General features: G+C 25.9%; 5 protein-coding genes across 5 annotated transcripts; 3 read left to right on the top strand and 2 right to left on the bottom strand.

Moving 5' to 3' along the window:
• Window positions 1–1,447: 1,447 nt before the first annotated feature.
• On the top strand, window positions 1,448–2,671 carry GO595_001639 (uncharacterized protein; the record flags this gene model as incomplete). The annotated part of the gene is made up of 1 exon (XM_067914460.1): window positions 1,448–2,671. The coding sequence occupies one exon, from the start codon at window positions 1,448–1,450 to the stop codon at window positions 2,669–2,671; it is 1,224 nt and encodes a 407-aa protein (XP_067778215.1).
• A 328-nt stretch (window positions 2,672–2,999) lies between these two features.
• On the top strand, window positions 3,000–3,422 carry GO595_001638 (60S ribosomal protein L23; the record flags this gene model as incomplete). The annotated part of the gene is made up of 1 exon (XM_067914459.1): window positions 3,000–3,422. The coding sequence occupies one exon, from the start codon at window positions 3,000–3,002 to the stop codon at window positions 3,420–3,422; it is 423 nt and encodes a 140-aa protein (XP_067778214.1).
• A 250-nt stretch (window positions 3,423–3,672) lies between these two features.
• On the top strand, window positions 3,673–4,560 carry GO595_001637 (uncharacterized protein; the record flags this gene model as incomplete). Its single annotated transcript, XM_067914457.1, has 1 exon — window positions 3,673–4,560. The coding sequence occupies one exon, from the start codon at window positions 3,673–3,675 to the stop codon at window positions 4,558–4,560; it is 888 nt and encodes a 295-aa protein (XP_067778213.1).
• A 293-nt stretch (window positions 4,561–4,853) lies between these two features.
• GO595_001636 (surface antigen BspA-like) lies at window positions 4,854–7,382 on the bottom strand (the record flags this gene model as incomplete). Its single annotated transcript, XM_067914456.1, has 1 exon — window positions 4,854–7,382. The coding sequence occupies one exon, from the start codon at window positions 7,380–7,382 to the stop codon at window positions 4,854–4,856; it is 2,529 nt and encodes an 842-aa protein (XP_067778212.1).
• Window positions 7,383–10,458: 3,076 nt separating this feature from the next.
• GO595_001635 (RRP12-like protein) lies at window positions 10,459–13,564 on the bottom strand (the record flags this gene model as incomplete). The annotated part of the gene is made up of 2 exons (XM_067914455.1): window positions 10,459–11,114; window positions 11,215–13,564. 2 exons carry the CDS (start codon window positions 13,562–13,564, stop codon window positions 10,459–10,461), a joined length of 3,006 nt encoding a protein of 1,001 aa, XP_067778211.1.
• Between the last annotated feature and the right edge of the window lie 8,559 nt (window positions 13,565–22,123).

The following is a 22,123-nucleotide window of genomic DNA, read 5'->3' as shown; positions in this document are numbered from 1 at the left end:
CAAAATTTATTGAAACAGCTCTTCATTGGGCATCTCGTCATTGCTATATTGAATTAGTAAAGATTCTTCTTGAACAGAAAGGAATTGATGTTAATGCTAAAGATATTAATCTACTATATTTTATATTTATTCTAATTTTTCGATATTCTAAAATAAATTATGGAAATTACTTAAATTATTCCGAACAGCACTTATTATTGCATCTTTTTGTGGTAATATTGAAATGGTTAAATTACTTCTTGAACAAGAAGGAACTGATATTAATGCCAAAGATTTTTGTTACTTTTATATCATATTCCTTTACAAAATTTATGATTTCATAAATATATTTGGAGATTATATTCGATTTTTAATACAGCACTTATATTGGCGTCTCAACGTGGTCATACAGAAATAGTTAAACTACTTCTTGAACAAAAAGAAATCGACATCAATGCTAAAAATATTTATTTGTTTTATTACGTGTTTAATTTCCTAATTTGGGATTTTGAAACATTACTTCAAAATGATATAAATTATTTGAAACAGCACTTATGAAGGCATCATTTCAGTGCTTTAATGAAATAACGAAAATACTTTTAGAATATGACGGAATTGATATTAATGCTAAGGATATTTATTCATTTTATTAGTTATTTCAACTAATGATTTTGCATTTCATAATATTACTTCAAAATTATATAAATTATTTAATACGGCACTAATGAAAGCATCTATTAGAAAACAAGAAGAAACGATTAGATTACTTCTCAAACAAGAAGGAATAGATATTAATGCTAAAGATATTAATTTGCTTTATTTAAAATATGTTTCAATAATTTAAAATTTCAAAGTAATATTCGGCGATAATTTAGAATATTTTTTACGGTATTAATTTATGCATCTGAAAAAGGTTATACAAATATAGTTAAATTACTTCTAGACCAAAAAGAAATTGATATTAATGTTAAAGATATTTGCATATATTATTGAATATCTATTTTAATATATTGAAATTCCAATATATTATTTGGATTTTATTTAAATAATTTCATACGGCTCTTATGGTAGCTTCTAAAAATGGTCATAAAGAAATTGTGAAATTACTTGTTGAACAAAAAGGAATAGATATCAATGCTCAAGATATTAAATTATATCATTTAAAATTTAATATAATAATTTGGTATTTCAAAATAATGTTTGGAAATTATTATGATAACATAAGACAGCACTTAAAATTGCACAAGAACACAAACGAGAAGACATTATTCAAATACTTGAAGGCAAAAATCAAGAAATTTGTACTGATATCCAAAAATGTGAAGGAAAAGAGTAAAAACCAAAGTTTATTAAAAGTTTGAGTCAACTTCCTGAGTTACAATAACAGTTGTGAAGTCGAAATTTAGAGACTCTGTTTGTCAAATGAAATTGAATACTTTACCATTGAATTCATGTATCGACATTTGAAATGAGGAAACTTTCTCAGTTCGAAAAAAGATTCATAGCTGCACACGAAATACTTATGTATTCAGTTGGGGTGGGAAACCCAAACGTGATACCAAAAATTATCGATAATATTCGTAAATCAATAATTGGATTTCGTCTCAAAACAGATGGAGAAAATTTTATAACGCGCCCAACCAGTAGAACAGTTCATTCACTTCCAAATTCAATCAAAACAGCATATGAAGCAGCATTATATGTTAGTGAACATTATTGGCCAGATTTTTCCAAAGTCCTAGCAACTATAGCAGCAAATGATACCTTTGTTTCTGTTTGTTCATGCCATGGCATTACAGATGGCGGATTTTACAGGAAACTTACGCCAGTTCTTCTTGATGACAATATTCAAGAAGTTAATGGGCTTCCACTAACAGTTGGTGAACTCTTTTCAAATGAGCTCAAAACGGCAAAGCCTTATCCACATTTAGAAGAAGATGAATTAAAAGTATCACGAATGCCAATAACTTATTCACATCCAGAAACGCCATCCACACTTCACCGACGCAACATCATGGATAGTTTTCCCATTGAAAATCACAAGTGGTATAACAAATCTACCAATAAGCTTAACGGCCTCACCGAGTCATTATGGCTCTCCATTGCAATTGCAACCGAAACAATGCAACGAGTCAAACGCCCACTGAACATTGGGTGTTTAACATGCGTTGATTTGCGTTCTTTTGTTTCCCCACAACAAAAATCGAAAATTGATTTTGTTGGTAATAACTTTGCATCAGTTAGTGTTGTTCTTGATAAGATCGATGATAAAATGACACTGTATGAAGCTGGCAAACAATTACGAAACAAATTCAACAATAAAGTATTTAATGGCGAAATTTTTAATGCATTAAAACAAAGCACAAGTTATGGTTGCGTTGATGATAAAAATGCAATTGTTTGGGTTTCGAACATTGGACAGTTTAACATTCGGAAGCCAATCGAAGACATTTGCCTCCTGCAAAATATGCACAGCAAAATGTGCGAGAACACTGTGACGTTGTCGAGCTTTTCCAAAACAGGAAATGGGAAAAATATTATAACAAATCGATTTCAGTATTCGCCAACTGCGCTATCGGATGAGGATGCAAATAAAATTAATAAAGCTGTGGGATACTTCATGAGGAATTTCCCTCCTGAAATGACCGTCGGAAAAGCTATAGAGGAAATTAAAAAATTACATAATAAATAGTTCATAAAATAATATTTTGCTCTTACTTTTAAATTAACTCTATATTGCTTAGGATATGAGCATTATAAAATCAAATTTGCTTAATAAAAATTTTATAAAATTTTATAAAATAAAGTTGAAGTTATAATTTCAAAAAATTAATATTTTATCAACTATCATAAAAAATAATATTTCTTGTAATAACCAAACTAGCTGTCATTATGATAAAGATTGATATAATCAAAATATTGATTATTCGTTGAGAAAAATGGAATTGCAATCTCAAATTTTATTTGATGATATCTTAACGGTCGCTGTTATGGCTGGCAAAACCGTTTCCTTTTCGAGAATGTCCAAGAGAGGACGTACAGGTCAACAAGGCACCAAATTCGCAATGACACTTGCTCTTCCAGTTGGTGCAGTCGTGCAATGCGCTGATAACTCGGGTGCCAAAACAATGTTTGTTATTTCAAAGCGTGGTCATAAAGGAAGGCTTAACAGACTCCCTGCTGCAACAGTTTCTGACCTTATTGTTGTTACCATCAAGAAGGGTAAGCCAACACTTCGTAAGAAGGTTATGTGCGCAGTTATCGTTCGTCAAAAGAGATTATGGCGTCGTAAGGATGGCGTTGTCATCGGCTTCGAAGATAACGCAGGTGTTGTTATCAACGATAAAGGTGAAATGAAAGGTTCTGCAATCACAGGTCCAGTTGCTAAGGAATGCGCAGAACTTTGGCCAAAGATTGCTTCTGTTGCTCCAGCAGTTTTCTAAAAACAATATATCAATAATTATTTATTATCATTTTTTTTTATTGTTTCTTTCGTTATTGTGAATGAACCAAATTAAATTTTCGAATATTTTTATTCCTACCCCTATGTATTTAAAGTGATATTACAATGCATTTTAAGATTTGCTTTAAATGGAATAATATGTTAATATTGTTCATTCTTTAAGTTTTTCTTTTTTTAAGTTTTACAACCTTAATATTTTTCACATCACATGTCAGGATCAGGAAAAGAGGATGGAAAACAGTCCTCCACTATTTACTTTTACATCCTCACAATATGAAGCAGCAACGCAAACTGATGTTAATTTTTTTACAGATTTTGAGGAAGATATGCAAGCATCAGATCTTCCACCAAGGTTAAATGGAACAGGTTCATCACTTCTCAAGCAATATCATAAAAATATACATTACTATTTAAACCATACAGATCCTTCTTCATTTTCCAAATATCGAGAAGAAATATTCAAAAAAATTCATCAACAATCAAATTTTCAACAAAAGATTTTTGGAACAGATTCCATTGCAAATGGTAGGCTTCCGTGTAGTTCATTTTCCACATTCACTGTATCTTTACGCTTAATTTTTTATTCAGATTATTTTACATTTTCGACTACTGTTCCAGGAATAGAGATTACAGGCAAGATCACAGATGGCATGGACAGTATTCTATACCATATTTCAAATGGCTTCCTTCCACCCAAAATTCTTGATCAAGTCAAAAATCTTAGTCTTGCGTGGTACGATGGTGGACTGGTTTGTGAAGTAACTGATCAGAGAAAAGCTTACAGCCCACCAATTCGTATTTTAATGCGAATTTTAACATCTGATATCCGATCAATAGGATTTGATTATGAACAAGAATATCTAAATTCGAGGTATCCTCTTCTTTGTTTAGACACCGATATCCAAGTTGCACGTGTATCACGTATTTCTGCGCGCGATAAGATGCGATGGAACGAATCGAATCCGAACGAAAATTCGGCTGAATCTTTCATGCAAAAGGAGTATCCGAAGCTTTTCATTGAGCCAGTTAAGCCACATAAACCTCATGCAAGACCTCCTCCAAAGGCATCTGAAGAGGAGTTAAGGAAGAAGCTCATGCAAAAGCTCGGAATGGTGTGATTCATAATAAGTAAACATATTATGTGTGGTTCTACAAATTATTTCATCTTTTATAAGTTTCAACCAGAAGATAAAAAAGTGACACTGCAAAATTTCAAATTCTTCGAAATCAAAATCTCCAAATTCTGCATAAAACATGTTATTAAAGAATGAAATTAGCAAAGGATAATATCAGAGGACAAGTTTCATTGATCTCATCAAAATGACTTATTCAAGAAAAATACATTTGTTCGAACATTACATTGTAACCAAATATTTTCTATAAGACTAATTTTATTTCAACACAAATTTCCTCAGTCATCAATGGCCGATATTGCCAAATAAAGTGCCTTTTCTCTTTCTCTCTTATTTCTTCTATATTTCAATATTAAAACTACAACAGTTGGCACTAAAGCGATCAACAAAACACCTCCAACAACTCCAAGTGCAATTTCCATTACTGGAGTATCCTTAGTTTTTTCATCAAGTGTATAAATACAAATTTCTAAATAATCATTTTCATTTGGGGTTTCAGCGTTCAGCTGTTTCCAAACCCTATCGTGTGACTTATATTGAGCGTAATCACTTCTATGAGGAAGACATAAAGTTGCATTAAAAACGAGTTTTTGATGAACAACAATTTTCTCAATACCAGAATTATTCAAGAAATAATCATTAAATGTCCCAGGCTCACTTGAATTAAGGTCAATTCTTTTTAAGGAACTGCATCCATAAAAGATATCTAACGATCTCTCTGGCACTTTTTGTAAAGAACCCAATGTAACCGTTGTCAAATTCTTACAACCGTAAAATTGGCCATCGCCATAAAATGTAACCACTGTTGAGATATTGATTTCAACCAAAGATAAGCAATACCTAAAAGCATAGCTATCAATTGACGTAGCCGTAGGTAAAGAAACGCTCTTAAGACTGGTACAATTATCAAATGCAAGTGCATTTATAAAATTAGTGGAAAAATTAATTGCTTCTAAGGAAATACAGTCTTTAAAAGACCCTTCGGCTATGAAGTCGATATAACAAAATGAAAAATTGACAAGTTTAACGCAACCCAAAAATAAATAATCACATGAAGGTGTACCTTTTGGTAAATTTATTGTTTCAAGTGACGTACAATATTGAAAGCTTGCTCTTGATGGTGATGAAAGGTTTGGTAAGTTCACATGTTTAAGACTTGTACAATAACTAAATGCTTCTTGGGCTACATCAACAATAATTGGAAGACTAATAGATTCCAAACTTGTACATTTTTCAAAACAATTTGTTTCAGTAATAATTAATTTTGGGAATTCGATTGATTTCAACGATACGCAATTTGAAAACGTTTTCGATGAAATCCTTCTCAAGTTTGGAAATTCAATGTTTTTCAATGACTTACAGCCGTAAAACCCCTTTGAACCAATTGAGGTAATTGAATCAGACGAGAAGTTTTCAATTGAAATACAATTTTCAAAAGACGAACTTGAAACGTTTGTTAGCATCGGCAATTCAACTTTGAGAAGGTTAACACAATCAGAAAAAGTTCCCGTATCGGTTTCGATCAAATTTGGGAGTCGAATTTCCTTCAGTAAAGAGTTATTTTTGAAGCAATTTTTGCCAATGTATTTCAAGTTATCAAAAGGGGAATAATCCAATTCAATTTGAATATCAGCCAAAAATGAATCTCCGGTACTTTCTAAGTTCGGAATTTGAATATGTTTGATTGGAATGTTTTTGAAGACTTCGCTTCCCAATGAATTTAATACCGGAAAATTAATTTCGACAAATTTGTAACAGTTCTTGAAAGCATTCGAATCACATGTCAATAGTTTCTCCCATGTTTGATTCGGAAATGCCAAGTTTTCACAGTTCTGAAATGCTCTTTCATGAATCTCGACAACATTCGGCATAATGACTTCAGACAATGAAACGCAGCCATCGAAACTATTACTACTTACAACAGTTGCATCATTTATATGTACTGTTTTTAGTTTTGTTAAATTCGCAAATAAATTTGTTGATATCACTTTGATGCCTAATAACTCGACATATTCGATGTTGACCAAACCTTTAAATACTGTGTTATTAATGCTCATTAAATTCCGTAAATGAATTTCATGTAAATTCGTACAACCTGAAAATACTTCGCCTCCTAATTTATTACAATATAATATGTCTAATGTTATTAGATTAAGACAATCAGAAAATGCACTATCTGCTATAGATTTTACATTAAGTAAATATATGTAATCTAATGATATACATGATGAAAATGAATTTCTACCAACGGTTTCAACTTTGGGTAATTCTAAATATAATAACGAGGTGCAGAATTGAAACGCTGAGTCACCAATATAAGTCGCTGATAATAATGATACAGATTGAAGGGAGGTACAAAAGATAAATGATGATGATGGAACTTCGGTTACCGATGATAAATTCAATTGAACGATCCGACGTTGGTATGAAAAAGTGGAATTGGATAAAGTTCGGGCTGCCCCAAAATCGATGATTTGGGCGCTTGGAATGGACAAAGCGCTTGGGATTTCGAGAAGATTCTTAAAGACAATCCTATTTAAGTTGTGGCAGTTCTGAAAAGCATCAGCTGAAATGGTCTTCACACTTTCAATTTCGATATCTTGTAGATTTGTAGTAGAAAATACTAAACTTTCAATAGACTCAACATTTGGCGTATCAATTGTTGTGAGACTCACACATATACAAAATGCTCCTTTAGGAAGTTTTTTGAGTAAAGGAAAGCTTGCACTAACAATGCTTGAATTCATAAAACAATATTCACCAATGGTTGTAACACTAGGAAAAGAAACGAATGAGCTAAGCTTCATGCAACCATGAAATGTGTGATTTCCAATCGTTATTAAGTTTTCAATTATTACTGATTCCAAATTTTGACATAATAAAAATGCATAATCTCCTAATGAAATATTTACTCCTGAAGCAATGTAAACTGTTCTTAAATTTTTATGATTTGCAAATGAATAAGTTGGTAAAATATTATTTGGAAGATGTGCCTCTTTTTGAATATAAAAGTTTGTGACATTTTTACATAAACTCTGAATTATTTGCCCCATGTTTCCTATTATCTCTCCTGAATTAATTGATAAATTAATAATTTCACCTTGTTGACGGCTAGCTGCATCTTGAATTGCGCTTTCAAGGTCATCACCACTACCATCAAACTTGTTGTTAATTGTGACAGTAACTGTAGAAAAAGAATATGTAAAAAATATCGCCCAAAAAAGAGAAAGCATCGAAGAGTTTGTATGGTTGACTTTTTGAATGAATTATGCGGTTATTCTCTTGGGAGGTTAATGTAAACGATAAAAATCAAAATGTTAAAAAGTGTTTAATTTTTACTCTTTTGTTATGATTGTTCTCATTGGAATAAAATCAACATTTCTCTCACCAGGCTCTGGGAAAAATCTGGAGTTTGTTGACATACTTTTTATTTCATCCCAATTGATAGAAGCAAAAAATGGATGATCTTTAATTTCTTGAATACCATTCACACCAATTCTCATTTTAGGGTTTTTGTTTAATAATTTTAATATAAGATCCATTGCGTCTTTGTTAATGTTAGTGCTTTGGAAAATTATTTCCTCATTTAATATTTTATCTGTTATTTCTTCTAATGTATCCCCATAAAATGGTGGATATCCATTAAGCATTTCATAAATTATAATCCCTAAGTTCCACCAATTCGACATTTGACAAAACTCTGATTCTGTAATGATTTCTGGTGCTGTATATTCTGCATATAATAAATTATTATTAATAACTCTATAATCTTTTTCTAAGGAAATAATGTCAATTGAAGCTATTTGAATTCTACCTTTTTTATCAATGTGTATATTATGAGGAGGAAGAACTGTATAAAAAAGATTTTGCTTATGAAGAAATTCAAATGCTGAAATTATTTGTGCTGAATAAGTTATTGTAAGAATTGGATCAAATTTTCCATTACTTTGAATCATGTTAAAGATATTTTGGCTTGAAAAAGGTTTACAAATAATGTTAAATGAATTATCATTAACTTCAATATTTATGGGTTGTATAAAATATTTACATTTTTCTTTATTTTCAAATAATTCTTTTAATATTAATAAAGATTTTTCTGTATCAATAAATAGTTCATTATTCATGCAAATTATTGTATTTTGTTTCGAAAACTGCTCTTGACATATACATTTAAGTTGATATAAACCACAATCATATTTTGTACAAAGAATTTTACAATTTGATAAACTAATAATTTTTTTTGTTGGAAAAATATTATCATTTAAGGAATGTATCCAATCTTCTTTATCTTCTTCACAAAATGCTGAAAGGTCATATTTTCTATCTTTTGTTACGATAGTAAATGTGAATTTTCTCTTAGAGTTTATTGAATCTGTAATATTTATAATATTTTTAAATAAAATTAATCCCGTTTTACATTTTTTAACTTTATCCCAAAATGTAATTTGGCTCTTTTCTATTTTAAACCATAATTTTTTCCAACTGTTTAGTCTGCCTATATCTCTCTTCCAGAGATATCCTTCCTTCCTTTTCATTATAAAACTTTCTTTAAAAACAACAATATTTCTATAAAACTATATTTCAAATAATTTTTTATGAAAATGGTTTTGATTTTATGACTTTGAAAAAGGACTTTTTGAAAAAAGTCATTGGTTTTTGATATCATTTTTTGAAATAATTTTATTATCTCTGTGTAACCCATTTGAGTTGCTAAAATAAGTGCAGTTTCAAATGATATAAATAATTTCCACATGCTATTTTGATATTTCATATTTGTTTAATTAAATCATTGAAAAACAAACAAATATCAGTTTTAACATTAATATCAATTCCTTCTTCATCAAGAAGTAATTTTACGATCTCTTTATGTCCAAGTGTTGATGCTAACATAAGTGCTGTATAAAATAAATCAAACTTTCCCCAAATATTATATTTAAGTATTAAATCATTGAAATAAAACCAAAATAACACATATAGATTCCTCTTCCTTTTATGGAATTTAATTGCTGTTTCATATGCGCCATCAAATGATGAATGATTTTGTTCACATAAATGAATAATTTCTTCACTTTTACTTGCAATTGCATATTTACCTGTGTTTTCGATATTTGCTCCATTCATAAGTAAATATTTAAAACATTTATACAGAATAAATTTTTTTAGTAATATTTGAATTTATTAAATCTCGCTTAATCATTTTCTCAATTAAATAATATGTTTCTTGCGATTCAATTTTTGCTAAATAATCACAAAATATTGTAATAATTTTCGAGGTATTTTCTTTTGTTTCTTCCTTTGCTTGAATTGTTTCTGAATATTTTATACAAATACCATCAAAATTTTTTCGTGAAAAAAAGTAAATCATATTACATATAACAAAATTAGATGAATATGGGTTGTTAGCATCAAATATTTTTAGCGTTTCTTTAGTTGATATATCGAGATTTTCTTCAGTTAAATTAAATATGATTTGTCCGAGCATAAAAAGTAGCTTAATTTCAATGGATTGATGTATAATTTCTCTACTATCTTTATTTAATAAATTTTTCCCCTGGTAAGTTTTAGTAAACATTTAAAAAAATCTCTGTGTTTTAAAAAAAATGATTAAATGAATAAAAAAGTGGCTATAAATTTATACTTTTTATATACCTTTTATTTCTTCCACATATAAACATAATATAGTTATGCATTCATTTTATATTTGCAATGTTCATAATAATGAACCAGACTTCACTTTTTTTCTATTGGTATAAACAAGTTGAAAACCTCAATTTATTTTATAAATTTGTTTAAAAATTTTCTTTTTATTAATTTTGGTTTTAACATTTACAATAAATCAAAATTCTGATTTCATTCAAATATTTCGATTGATAATATATTTATTTATTTACCAGTTCTGAACATTTTCCTATATGCGGCCTTCATTTGTCCTTTATATCTTTTATTAACAATTTTCGATGATAAAGGTGCAAAAGCGAAAGGCCTTTGTCCGCTTTTTTGGTTATCGCCTTTACCGTTCTGTGTCTTAAATCTTTTCCCACTTTCAGCCACGAATGCGTTTTCGATACTTTTCTTTTGTTGTTCTTTTTGTTTCAATTTTCTCTTCTTAATATGTTCTGCTATTTCATTCACTCCGTCTGATTCATCACTTTCGTCGTCATCATTTTTCATTTTTTCATTTTTCTTCGGCGCCTCTTTCAGCACAAGTCGGCCTCTTTTATCGAATTCGAGTCCTTCGTCCTCTAAGTTCTGTGGCTGATTCATTATTCGTTGTACTGTTTCACGCGGATCATTTAAATCGTGGACATCTTCGTCATATCTACTGTCTAATTCGATGTCATTATCATCGAAACTTTGCGTTTCATCTGTTTTATTATTTCGACGCCTTAAGTTCTTATTCACTTCTTTACGCGCATTACGTAAAAGTTTCTCTTCGTTAGGTGGGAAACATTCAGTAACTTTCTCTATGCCAAACATTGATATGCATTTCTCTATTAATTTATGTCCTTTTCCTTTAATTTCCCAATTTGTCTTTTTTACTAGAGTTAATTCCAAGTATTATCATGTTGCCAAGTTGCGAAGATTCAACAAATTTCGGTAATCGAGAAATTAATGTTTTCGAAAATTGTAATGCGCTACGAAATACTTCTGATGTCGGATTAGAATCAGTTGCCTTGAAACATATCAAACAAAATTGTCCGAGATCTTCAGGGTTAATATTTTCTGCAAATTTGTTTATGATACATTCAATAGCATCAATTGTAGCACTTACAAAATTACTTGAATTTGATGCTATACCAACAGATATATGTAATAACAATGGTGTTAATGATTGTCCTCGTTTTATGAAATCACTTGCAATAGTATTAATACATTCATTAGCCGCTTCACGTGTTTTTGCTCCATGTTCTTTTAATGCTCCAACAATTTCTGGTAAGAAACTATTTAACATTTCATCATAATTTTCCGTGTTTGGTATTTGTAATAATGTTAACATTAATAATAATCGATAACGTAATGTTGATGATGATTGAACTTCTGTTGTATTATTTAATGCATTAAGTAACTCAGTTGTAACTGAAGGATTTGGAAACTTTTGGATATATGTACGTAACGAACGAAGTGCCTTTTTCTGGAAATTATTTTTTTGTTCGATAAATGATAATAACATTCTATAAAACACATTTCGATATTCTTCTGATATATATGACATTAAAGCTAATGCGATATCCATTAATGCACATGCAATGTTAATTTGTGATGGATCACCAGCTAAGACTAAAATTTTATTACGAATTAATGAGCCGAAAAATGCATTAACGGAATTTTGATCCATTAATGAAGCAACAACAGATATTGCCGGAATTACACATGATGCAGTGGATGGATCAACAGAAGCATTAGCTAATGAAATTAACATTTGTTCATGTCGATCAGTATATGGAGCAATGATTTGTATTATTTTACAAATCGGTCGATATAATTCTAATTTGAATTCTTCAAATCGATTTAATACTAAGTCAACAAAACCTGAAATATCAGTTAAATTCGTTGTGCAACAATTTGGTATAACATTCCATAAGTTTTGCCATAAAATTCGAGATGGATCTTGTCGTAAGTTTTCATACATTTCTTCTTCAATAGGTAATAAATAATTAAATGTGAATGTTAAATCATTAAGATTTTTCCCATTATAAGATTTTAATATTGGAATTACTATTGTTTCTAATATATGTAAATCACTAATAGGTACTTGAGCTTTCTCAAAAAACTCTGTAAGTCCAATAGCTTCAGCACAACTTACAATAAAATTAACAATCATTGTGAAATGAGTTGAATCAATATTTGTCATTTTATCAAGTGATGCAGTAATTGGAGCTTGTAATACTTCGAATGTATTTTCTCTTGTTTTTTCAGGAATTGTTTGTAATATAGAATATACTTGTGGCCAAATGTTAATAAATTGTACACTCATAGTTTGTGTAAGTTCATTTACAATTGGTGCAAATGCATTTAAATCGCCATCCGAAACAGTTGCATGAATTCCATATAATATTATGTTATTAATTAATGTTTCGCATTCTTTGTCATTCATTGTTAAAAATATTAATAATTGATGTAATATTCGTGGGAAATTAAATTTAAGAACTTGAAGATCTGAATGCGCTAACATCGTAACACATGATTGTATTAATTCACATATTGCATATAATATATCTCCTGCTGATTCTGGTTTAGATGAAATGTACTTATTAATAATACTGATGCATGTGTCAGTTGGCATGTAATGAACTGCATTTGATAAAACTTGAATCGCTTTAACTTTTGTAGCATGATTTGGACTTTCTGTATATTGGATAACTTTTTCAATGTATTTGGGCCATATTTGACTGTTAGCAACATGTGAAATATTATTAATGACTGTTAATGCTCGAAGTGGATTTCGATCTATGATTTCAAACATATAACTAAAGGCTATTCCATGAATTTGTGTAAAATCATATATTGCTTGTGAGGCACTATTTCGAAGTCGAGAGTCATCACTAAGAGAACGTTGGCAAAGCCCTGTACATACATCTCGAACCATCGTGTCAGACATTGAGGAATGTTTTGATAATTGAACAAGAACTGGACACATGGGTATTGAAAGTTCTGTAGAACAATTGGAAAAAAGTGGTACAAGAGAACTAAGAAGATGTGATGAAATAGTTGAATCAAGAGGTGCTGATTCAAGTGCAATATGAAGAAGTCGAAGTAGTTCAGGAAGACCATCTATTTCTTTTTTATCAAGTCTATGAACTGTAAGAGATGTGATTGCACCTAAATATACAGAAGCTGATGGATATGGGTCAAATGAAAGTGTTCCTTGATTAACTTGATTTTGAATTGAAGACCTAACAAGATCTAATATTTGTATAAAGCGTTTTTGATTTCTGTCATTTCTAAGACATTCATAAGCGGCAAAAATATCAGTATCAGAACTTGTCATTGGATTTTAAATCGATGGTCGTATGTTTTGAATGAGAAAGATTTTTTCATAAATATTTTCATTGAAATTATGATGACAAAATATCATTTACACTCAAAAAAGCACAAAGACCTGATTTGTGAGGAAAATAAACGAAGGAGTAAATTCATACACATTTTAATAAAAAACAGAGGTAAAGGCAAAAAAATTTCCACGATAGATTTTTTACCAAATTTATATGGTATGTAGGAAATGTTTTATATATATCAAAAAACAAAATCATTTTGGATTTCATCTGATAGTTTTTGACAAAAAGTACTTAATTTTAATATATAACAAAAACTTTACTTTATCTCAATAATGAAATATAATTTTTTTAAAACTTTATAATTTAAATAAATAGCATGAGGGAGTAATAAAACATTTTTCTTAATTGTAAGTTAATTGTATTATGAATAATTAAAATTTTTTTAATTCACTTTGAAAATTTTCTTATTATTTTGCACACTTAGAAAGGAGCGAAACTAGGTTTTTTAAATGATAAAAATTCATTAATATTTAAATATTATATTGATACTAAAGTTATATTTATATACATTTAAATCACATATTATTTTACATTGAAGTTTATCATAAAGTTTATACATTAAAGTAATTCCGATGTTTATCAAATAAAAAGAAGTTTATTTTCGATTTCATAATAACAGTTAAACGACAATAACAACTTAAAAAATGCTATTAAAAAAATTAATGAAGTAAACAATTGCATTTTATTACAAACATTTAATAATTCATTTCATGAACTGAATTACTGATTTCTCTTTTGTCTTAAAAGGCGAATTCCCAACAACAATTTCATGCGAAGCCTTTTCATTTGTTCCGAATTCGTCATCATCCAAAATTGGCGAAGATGAAGATTCTGATGAAGATGAAGAACATCTTCGTACATATTTTATCTTTTTCATTTCGCTTAAATTTCTTAAACGCGCAACTTCTTTTCTTAATTCATTTGTTATATCGAATGCAGAATCTAATTTTTTCCTTAAATCATTAATTGTCGTATTACTTTGTTTCTTTATCTCTTCGATATATCTTTTTAATGCATCTTTTTCAATTTCGTTTTGTTTAATTTGTTCACTAAGTCTTTTATTTTCTTCATAAATATCCGAATTTTCGAATTTCTTCTCAAGCATAAATTGTATTACATCTTTTTCATATCTTTGTTCTGATTCATAAAGTTGTTGTTTAAGAGATTTCTTTTGATTATTTAGATGCCTAATAACTCTTTTCATCTTAGATTCATTACGAATCGATTCATTTAATAGTTCTGTAATTTCGTGGCACTTTTTCTCACTTTCGTCAAGAGAATACTCAAGAGAAGAAATACGGAGAGTCATCGATTGTGCTTCTTCAAGAAGTAAATGATTTGTGCTTTCGGTCTCTTTCAAAGGAAAATCAAAAGATGAAATAAATTGAAGCTGAAGTTGATTTCGTGATTTAGGTAAATTACGCCAAAGATGAAAATATTTTGAAAGTATACGAATATCATTCCAATGCAAAAAATTTGTTAACTCTTCGTTTTCATGTTCAAAAGTATCAAAGGTTTGATTATTATCATTTTCATAAGTTTGATGGGGTATTCTGGTGCTTATTTGGCTGGTTAGATTAGAGATGGCTTTTTGTTGAACAGATTCTATTTGATCGTAAATGTCAGACCATTTACAATTTTTGTTTTCATTTCGAATATCAACAGCTACAGAACGCATATTATCAAATTGTTCATCATCATCTTCAAAACTATCAGCAGTTAATTCGCTAATTCGTTGGAAGTTTAAAATTGATTCATTTGTCATTTGATTCATATTCATTATATTTTCTAATTCCTTGATTTTATATTCATTTAAGCATAGCAACCTAAGGCGGCTTCTTTCATACTCTACGGTGGTCTTTGCTTTCTCACGGAGCTGATCTGTAATAGATTTTCCATCAAATAAAAGAAGTGAATCAATTGAAGCAACTACATTGTGCTGATAATATGGAAGATGAGTAATTGGGTTTCCTTCGAGATTTAGTGTTTGAAGTTGTATTCCTTTAAGATATTTCAAATCACTAATTTTTTGAATTTCATTAAAGGAAAGAGATAAAACTTTAAGGTTTTTAAAGTACTGTATTCCTGCTAATGAAGAAATTAAATTACTTGACATAAAAATTTGTTGAATTTTTTCTGCTTCTGGAATATTTGTAATCGAAGTAATTCCTTTGTTTGTGCATCTTAAACATTTTCCTTGAACTTTGCAAACACCTGATTTTATTAAAGCTCTGAGTGAAGTTTTCATGAAAAAAGAATTTACAAAATTTAAACGTACATTAAGAATTCGACCGTTTAAACTCAAGAAATTTTTTTCAAGTATGTTAAAAACAGAAAACCAAATACTGCTTATTGCAAAATCATCTTACTTTTAAAGTTTTTAAAAATGATATAAACAAAAATTTGAAATTTTGGTTATGAACATATCATAATAAAATGATATAATGAGATAAAGATTTTTAATCCAATGTTATTAGCAGATACTTTTTTGCTCATGATCAATGTTTTTTAAAAAGAAATTTGATAATTAAGCTTTTATATTTGTCAGGACAAACAAAGGCGCTGAAAAGAAAAACGATGCAACAGTTAAAAACCATCAAAAACTCAATTTTACATTCAAAACCACGGACTCGACCATTTATACCTTCAATTATCTTCAACCGTAAAATTTTCTCACAATTTTCACTCGAAATCACGGTTTGTGTGAAAACTTTATTTCATTTTTTAAAGTGACTCCTGCGGTGATGCACCTGGCTCAACTCACTTAAACACATGTTCTATAAACAATTGCTACAGCTCTTTATCTAGAATTGGAGAGTAATTTTCTCTTGGATTTGCTTTGTTATCAAATTTGAAATTTTGCGCATATGAATCAATTTTTATAATTGTTTCAACATGCAAACTTGAGGTATGTTAAAAACCACATGCAAATTATATGGGTATTTGACTCATTTCAAAATCAGTATCATGTTTTCAAGTTCTTTGATTTCAAGTGTTCATCAAAGTATTATGAAGCTGAAACGCAATATTGCTTCATATGAAGATATTTTTTGAAAGATAATAACAACATTTTTGATAAATTTGAAATTTTACAATTTTCAAATAATTTAAGTTTTAAACAAATAAGTAAATCAACACGTAAATAAATAACATTACACTGTCAAATAATCATAATAATTTATATTTATAAATATGGAATGTTAAAAAATTATTATAAACTTTCATTTTGAATTCCCAATTTACTGTATTTAATTGTTATTTTTAAAAATACATATTTGCTTTTATTATACACTAAATTATAATCTATAACTCTAATAGAAATTTTTTTAACAAAAATGATTAATTAATCATTTTTTCATATAATAATGAATTTTGATGAAATTGTAACAATCACTCGAAAGATTGTTAAAATATTCAATGCATTACAGGTAAAGTTAATTCACTTTCATCCACTTTTGTTTGAAGGACAACTTTTTCAAAACAGTTGAATCCATTCAATTATTGTGCTTTTGATGATCGTTTGAAAAATGACAGTTCCCATTCAAAATCAGCGAATTAATTTTTTTTGAACGTTTTTTCGTGTTTTACTTATGTTATATTTCAAATTATTATATGATAATATTATTTTGCTCATAATATATAAATATTGAGAAAATATAGTTCTATAAAATTTTAATAGAATTAATTCTTATTATGCAATTCAAGTGAACGTTAAAGTTAACGTTCAAAAGAAGTTATTATTATTACAAAGAAGATTATATTATTACATTATTATTACTACATAAAAGATTTATTACATTACAAAGAAGATTATTATTACAAAAAAGATTATTATTACAAAGAAGATTATATTCTTACATTATTATTACTACAAAGAAGATTATCATTACAAAGAAGTTATTATCATTATTATTACAAAGAAGTTTATATTATTACATTAATATTACAAAGAAGATTATTATTACAAAGAAGATTACATTATTACATTATTATTACAAAGAAGTTATTATCATTATTATTACAAAGAAGATTATTATTCAAAAGAAGATTATTTTTACAAAGAAGATTACATTATTACATTAATATTATTATTATTACAAAGAAGTTATTATCATTATTATTACAAAGAAGTTATTATCATTATTATTACAAAGAAGTTTATATTATTACATTAATATTATTATTATTACAAAGAAGTTATTATCATTATTATTACAAAGAAGATTATTATCATTATTACATTAATATTACAAAGAAGATTATTATTACAAAGAAGATTACATTATTACATTAATATTATTATTATTACAAAGAAGTTATTATCATTATTATTACAAAAAAGATTACATTATCACATTATTATTACAAAGAAGTTATTATCATTATTATTACAAAGAAGATTACATTATCACATTATTATTACAAAGAAGTTATTATCATTATTATTACAAAAAAGATTACATTATTACATTAATATTACAAAGAAGGTTATTATTACAAAGAAGTTATTATCATTATTACATTAATATTACAAAGAAGGTTATTATCATTATTATTACAAAGAAGATTACATTATTACATTAATATTATTACGTAGAAGATTTATTACATTACAAAGAAGATTATTATTACAAAGAAGAATAATATTATCATTATTATTACAAAGAGAAATATTATTACAATTAAGATTTATTACATTAATATTACAAAGAAGATTATATTGTTAGTATACAAGAGAAGATTATTACATAACAGAAGAGGTTATTATTTATACTAATATTACAGAAAAGATTATTCTAATAACAGAGAAGATTGTTATTACAATATTCAAGAGAAGGTTATTTTATTAATTTTAAAGAGATTAAACAGATATTATTATTCAGTTATTATTAATGTTATTCAGTTATTATTAATGTTATTCAGTTATTATTAATGTTATTCAGTTATTATTAATGTTATTCAGTTATTATTAATGTTATTCAGATATTATTAATGTTATTCAGTTATTATTAATGTTATTCAGATATTATTAATGTTATTCAGATATTACATATTATTCAGATATTATTATTCAGATATTAATGTTATTCAGATATTATTATTCAGATATTACATATTATTCAGATATTATTATTCAGATATTAATGTTATTCAGATATTATTATTCAGATATTACATATTATTCAGATATTACATATTATTCAGATATTATTATTCAGATATTAATGTTATTCAGATATTAATGTTATTCAGATATTATTAATGTTATTCAGTTATTATTATTCAGATATTACATATTATTCAGATATTACATATTATTCAGATATTACATATTATTCAGATATTACATATTATTCAGATATTACATATTATTCAGATATTACATATTATTCAGATATTATATATTATTCAGATATTATATATTATTCAGATATTATTATTCAGATATTATTATTATTCAGATATTATATATTATTCAGATATTACATATTATTCAGATATTACATATTATTCAGATATTATTATTCAGATATTACATATTATTCAGATATTATATATTATTCAGATATTATTATTCAGATATTAATGTTATTCAGATATTATTATTCAGATATTACATATTATTCAGATATTACATATTATTCAGATATTATATATTATTCAGATATTATATATTATTCAGATATTATTATTCAGATATTACATATTATTCGGATATTATATATTATTCAGATATTATTATTCAGATATTATATATTATTCAGATATTATATATTATTCAGATATTATTATTCAGATATTACATATTATTCAGATATTATTATTCAGATATTACATATTATTCGGATATTATATATTATTCAGATATTATTATTCAGATATTATATATTATTCAGATATTATATATTATTCAGATATTATTATTCAGATATTACATATTATTCAGATATTATTATTCAGATATTACATATTATTCGGATATTATATATTATTCAGATATTATTATTCAGATATTATTATTATTCAGATATTATATATTATTCAGATATTATTATTCAGATATTAATGTTATTCAGATATTATTATTCAGATATTACATATTATTCAGATATTACATATTATTCAGATATTATATATTATTCAGATATTATATATTATTCAGATATTATTATTCAGATATTATTATTATTCAGATATTATATATTATTCAGATATTATTATTCAGATATTACATATTATTCAGATATTATTATTCAGATATTATATATTATTCAGATATTATTATTCAGATATTACATATTATTCAGATATTACATATTATTCAGATATTATATATTATTCAGATATTATTATTCAGATATTACATATTATTCAGATATTACATATTATTCAGATATTATATATTATTCAGATATTATTATTCAGATATTACATATTATTCAGATATTATTATTCAGATATTATATATTATTCAGATATTATATATTATTCAGATATTATTATTCAGATATTAATGTTATTCAGATATTATTATTCAGATATTACATATTATTCAGATATTACATATTATTCAGATATTATATATTATTCAGATATTATATATTATTCAGATATTATTATTCAGATATTACATATTATTCAGATATTACATATTATTCAGATATTAATGTTATTCAGATATTATTATTCAGATATTATTATTCAGATATTACATATTATTCAGATATTATATATTATTCAGATATTATTATTCAGATATTAATGTTATTCAGATATTATTATTCAGATATTACATATTATTCAGATATTACATATTATTCAGATATTACATATTATTCAGATATTATATATTATTCAGATATTATATATTATTCGGATATTATATATTATTCAGATATTATTATTCAGATATTACATATTATTCAGATATTACATATTATTCAGATATTACATATTATTCAGATATTATATATTATTCAGATATTATTATTCAGATATTAATGTTATTCAGATATTACATATTATTCAGATATTACATATTATTCAGATATTATATATTATTCAGATATTATATATTATTCAGATATTATATATTATTCAGATATTATATATTATTCAGATATTATTATTCAGATATTACATATTATTCAGATATTATATATTATTCAGATATTATATATTATTCAGATATTATTATTCAGATATTACATATTATTCAGATATTACATATTATTCAGATATTATATATTATTCAGATATTATTATTCAGATATTACATATTATTCAGATATTATATATTATTCAGATATTACATATTATTCAGATATTATATATTATTCAGATATTATTATTCAGATATTATATATTATTCAGATATTATTATTCAGATATTATATATTATTCAGATATTACATATTATTCAGATATTATTATTCAGATATTATATATTATTCAGATATTATATATTATTCAGATATTATATATTATTCAGATATTATATATTATTCAGATATTATTATTCAGATATTACATATTATTCAGATATTACATATTATTCAGATATTACATATTATTCAGATATTAATGTTATTCAGATATTATTATTCAGATATTATTATTCAGATATTACATATTATTCAGATATTATATATTATTCAGATATTACATATTATTCAGATATTATTATTATTCAGATATTACATATTATTCAGATATTATTATTCAGATATTACATATTATTCGGATATTATATATTATTCAGATATTATTATTCAGATATTATTATTATTCAGATATTATATATTATTCAGATATTATTATTCAGATATTAATGTTATTCAGATATTATTATTCAGATATTACATATTATTCAGATATTACATATTATTCAGATATTATATATTATTCAGATATTATATATTATTCAGATATTATTATTCAGATATTATTATTATTCAGATATTATATATTATTCAGATATTATTATTCAGATATTACATATTATTCAGATATTATTATTCAGATATTATATATTATTCAGATATTATTATTCAGATATTACATATTATTCAGATATTACATATTATTCAGATATTATATATTATTCAGATATTATTATTCAGATATTACATATTATTCAGATATTACATATTATTCAGATATTACATATTATTCAGATATTATTATTCAGATATTACATATTATTCAGATATTATTATTCAGATATTATATATTATTCAGATATTATATATTATTCAGATATTATTATTCAGATATTAATGTTATTCAGATATTATTATTCAGATATTACATATTATTCAGATATTACATATTATTCAGATATTATATATTATTCAGATATTATATATTATTCAGATATTATTATTCAGATATTATTATTATTCAGATATTATATATTATTCAGATATTATTATTCAGATATTACATATTATTCAGATATTATTATTCAGATATTACATATTATTCAGATA

Source organism: Histomonas meleagridis, assembly GCF_020186115.1.
Source record: "Histomonas meleagridis strain 2922-C6/04-10x chromosome Unknown contig_146, whole genome shotgun sequence".
NCBI lineage: Eukaryota > Parabasalia > Tritrichomonadida > Dientamoebidae > Histomonas > Histomonas meleagridis.
This window is presented reverse-complemented; position numbering and strand designations above follow the sequence as displayed.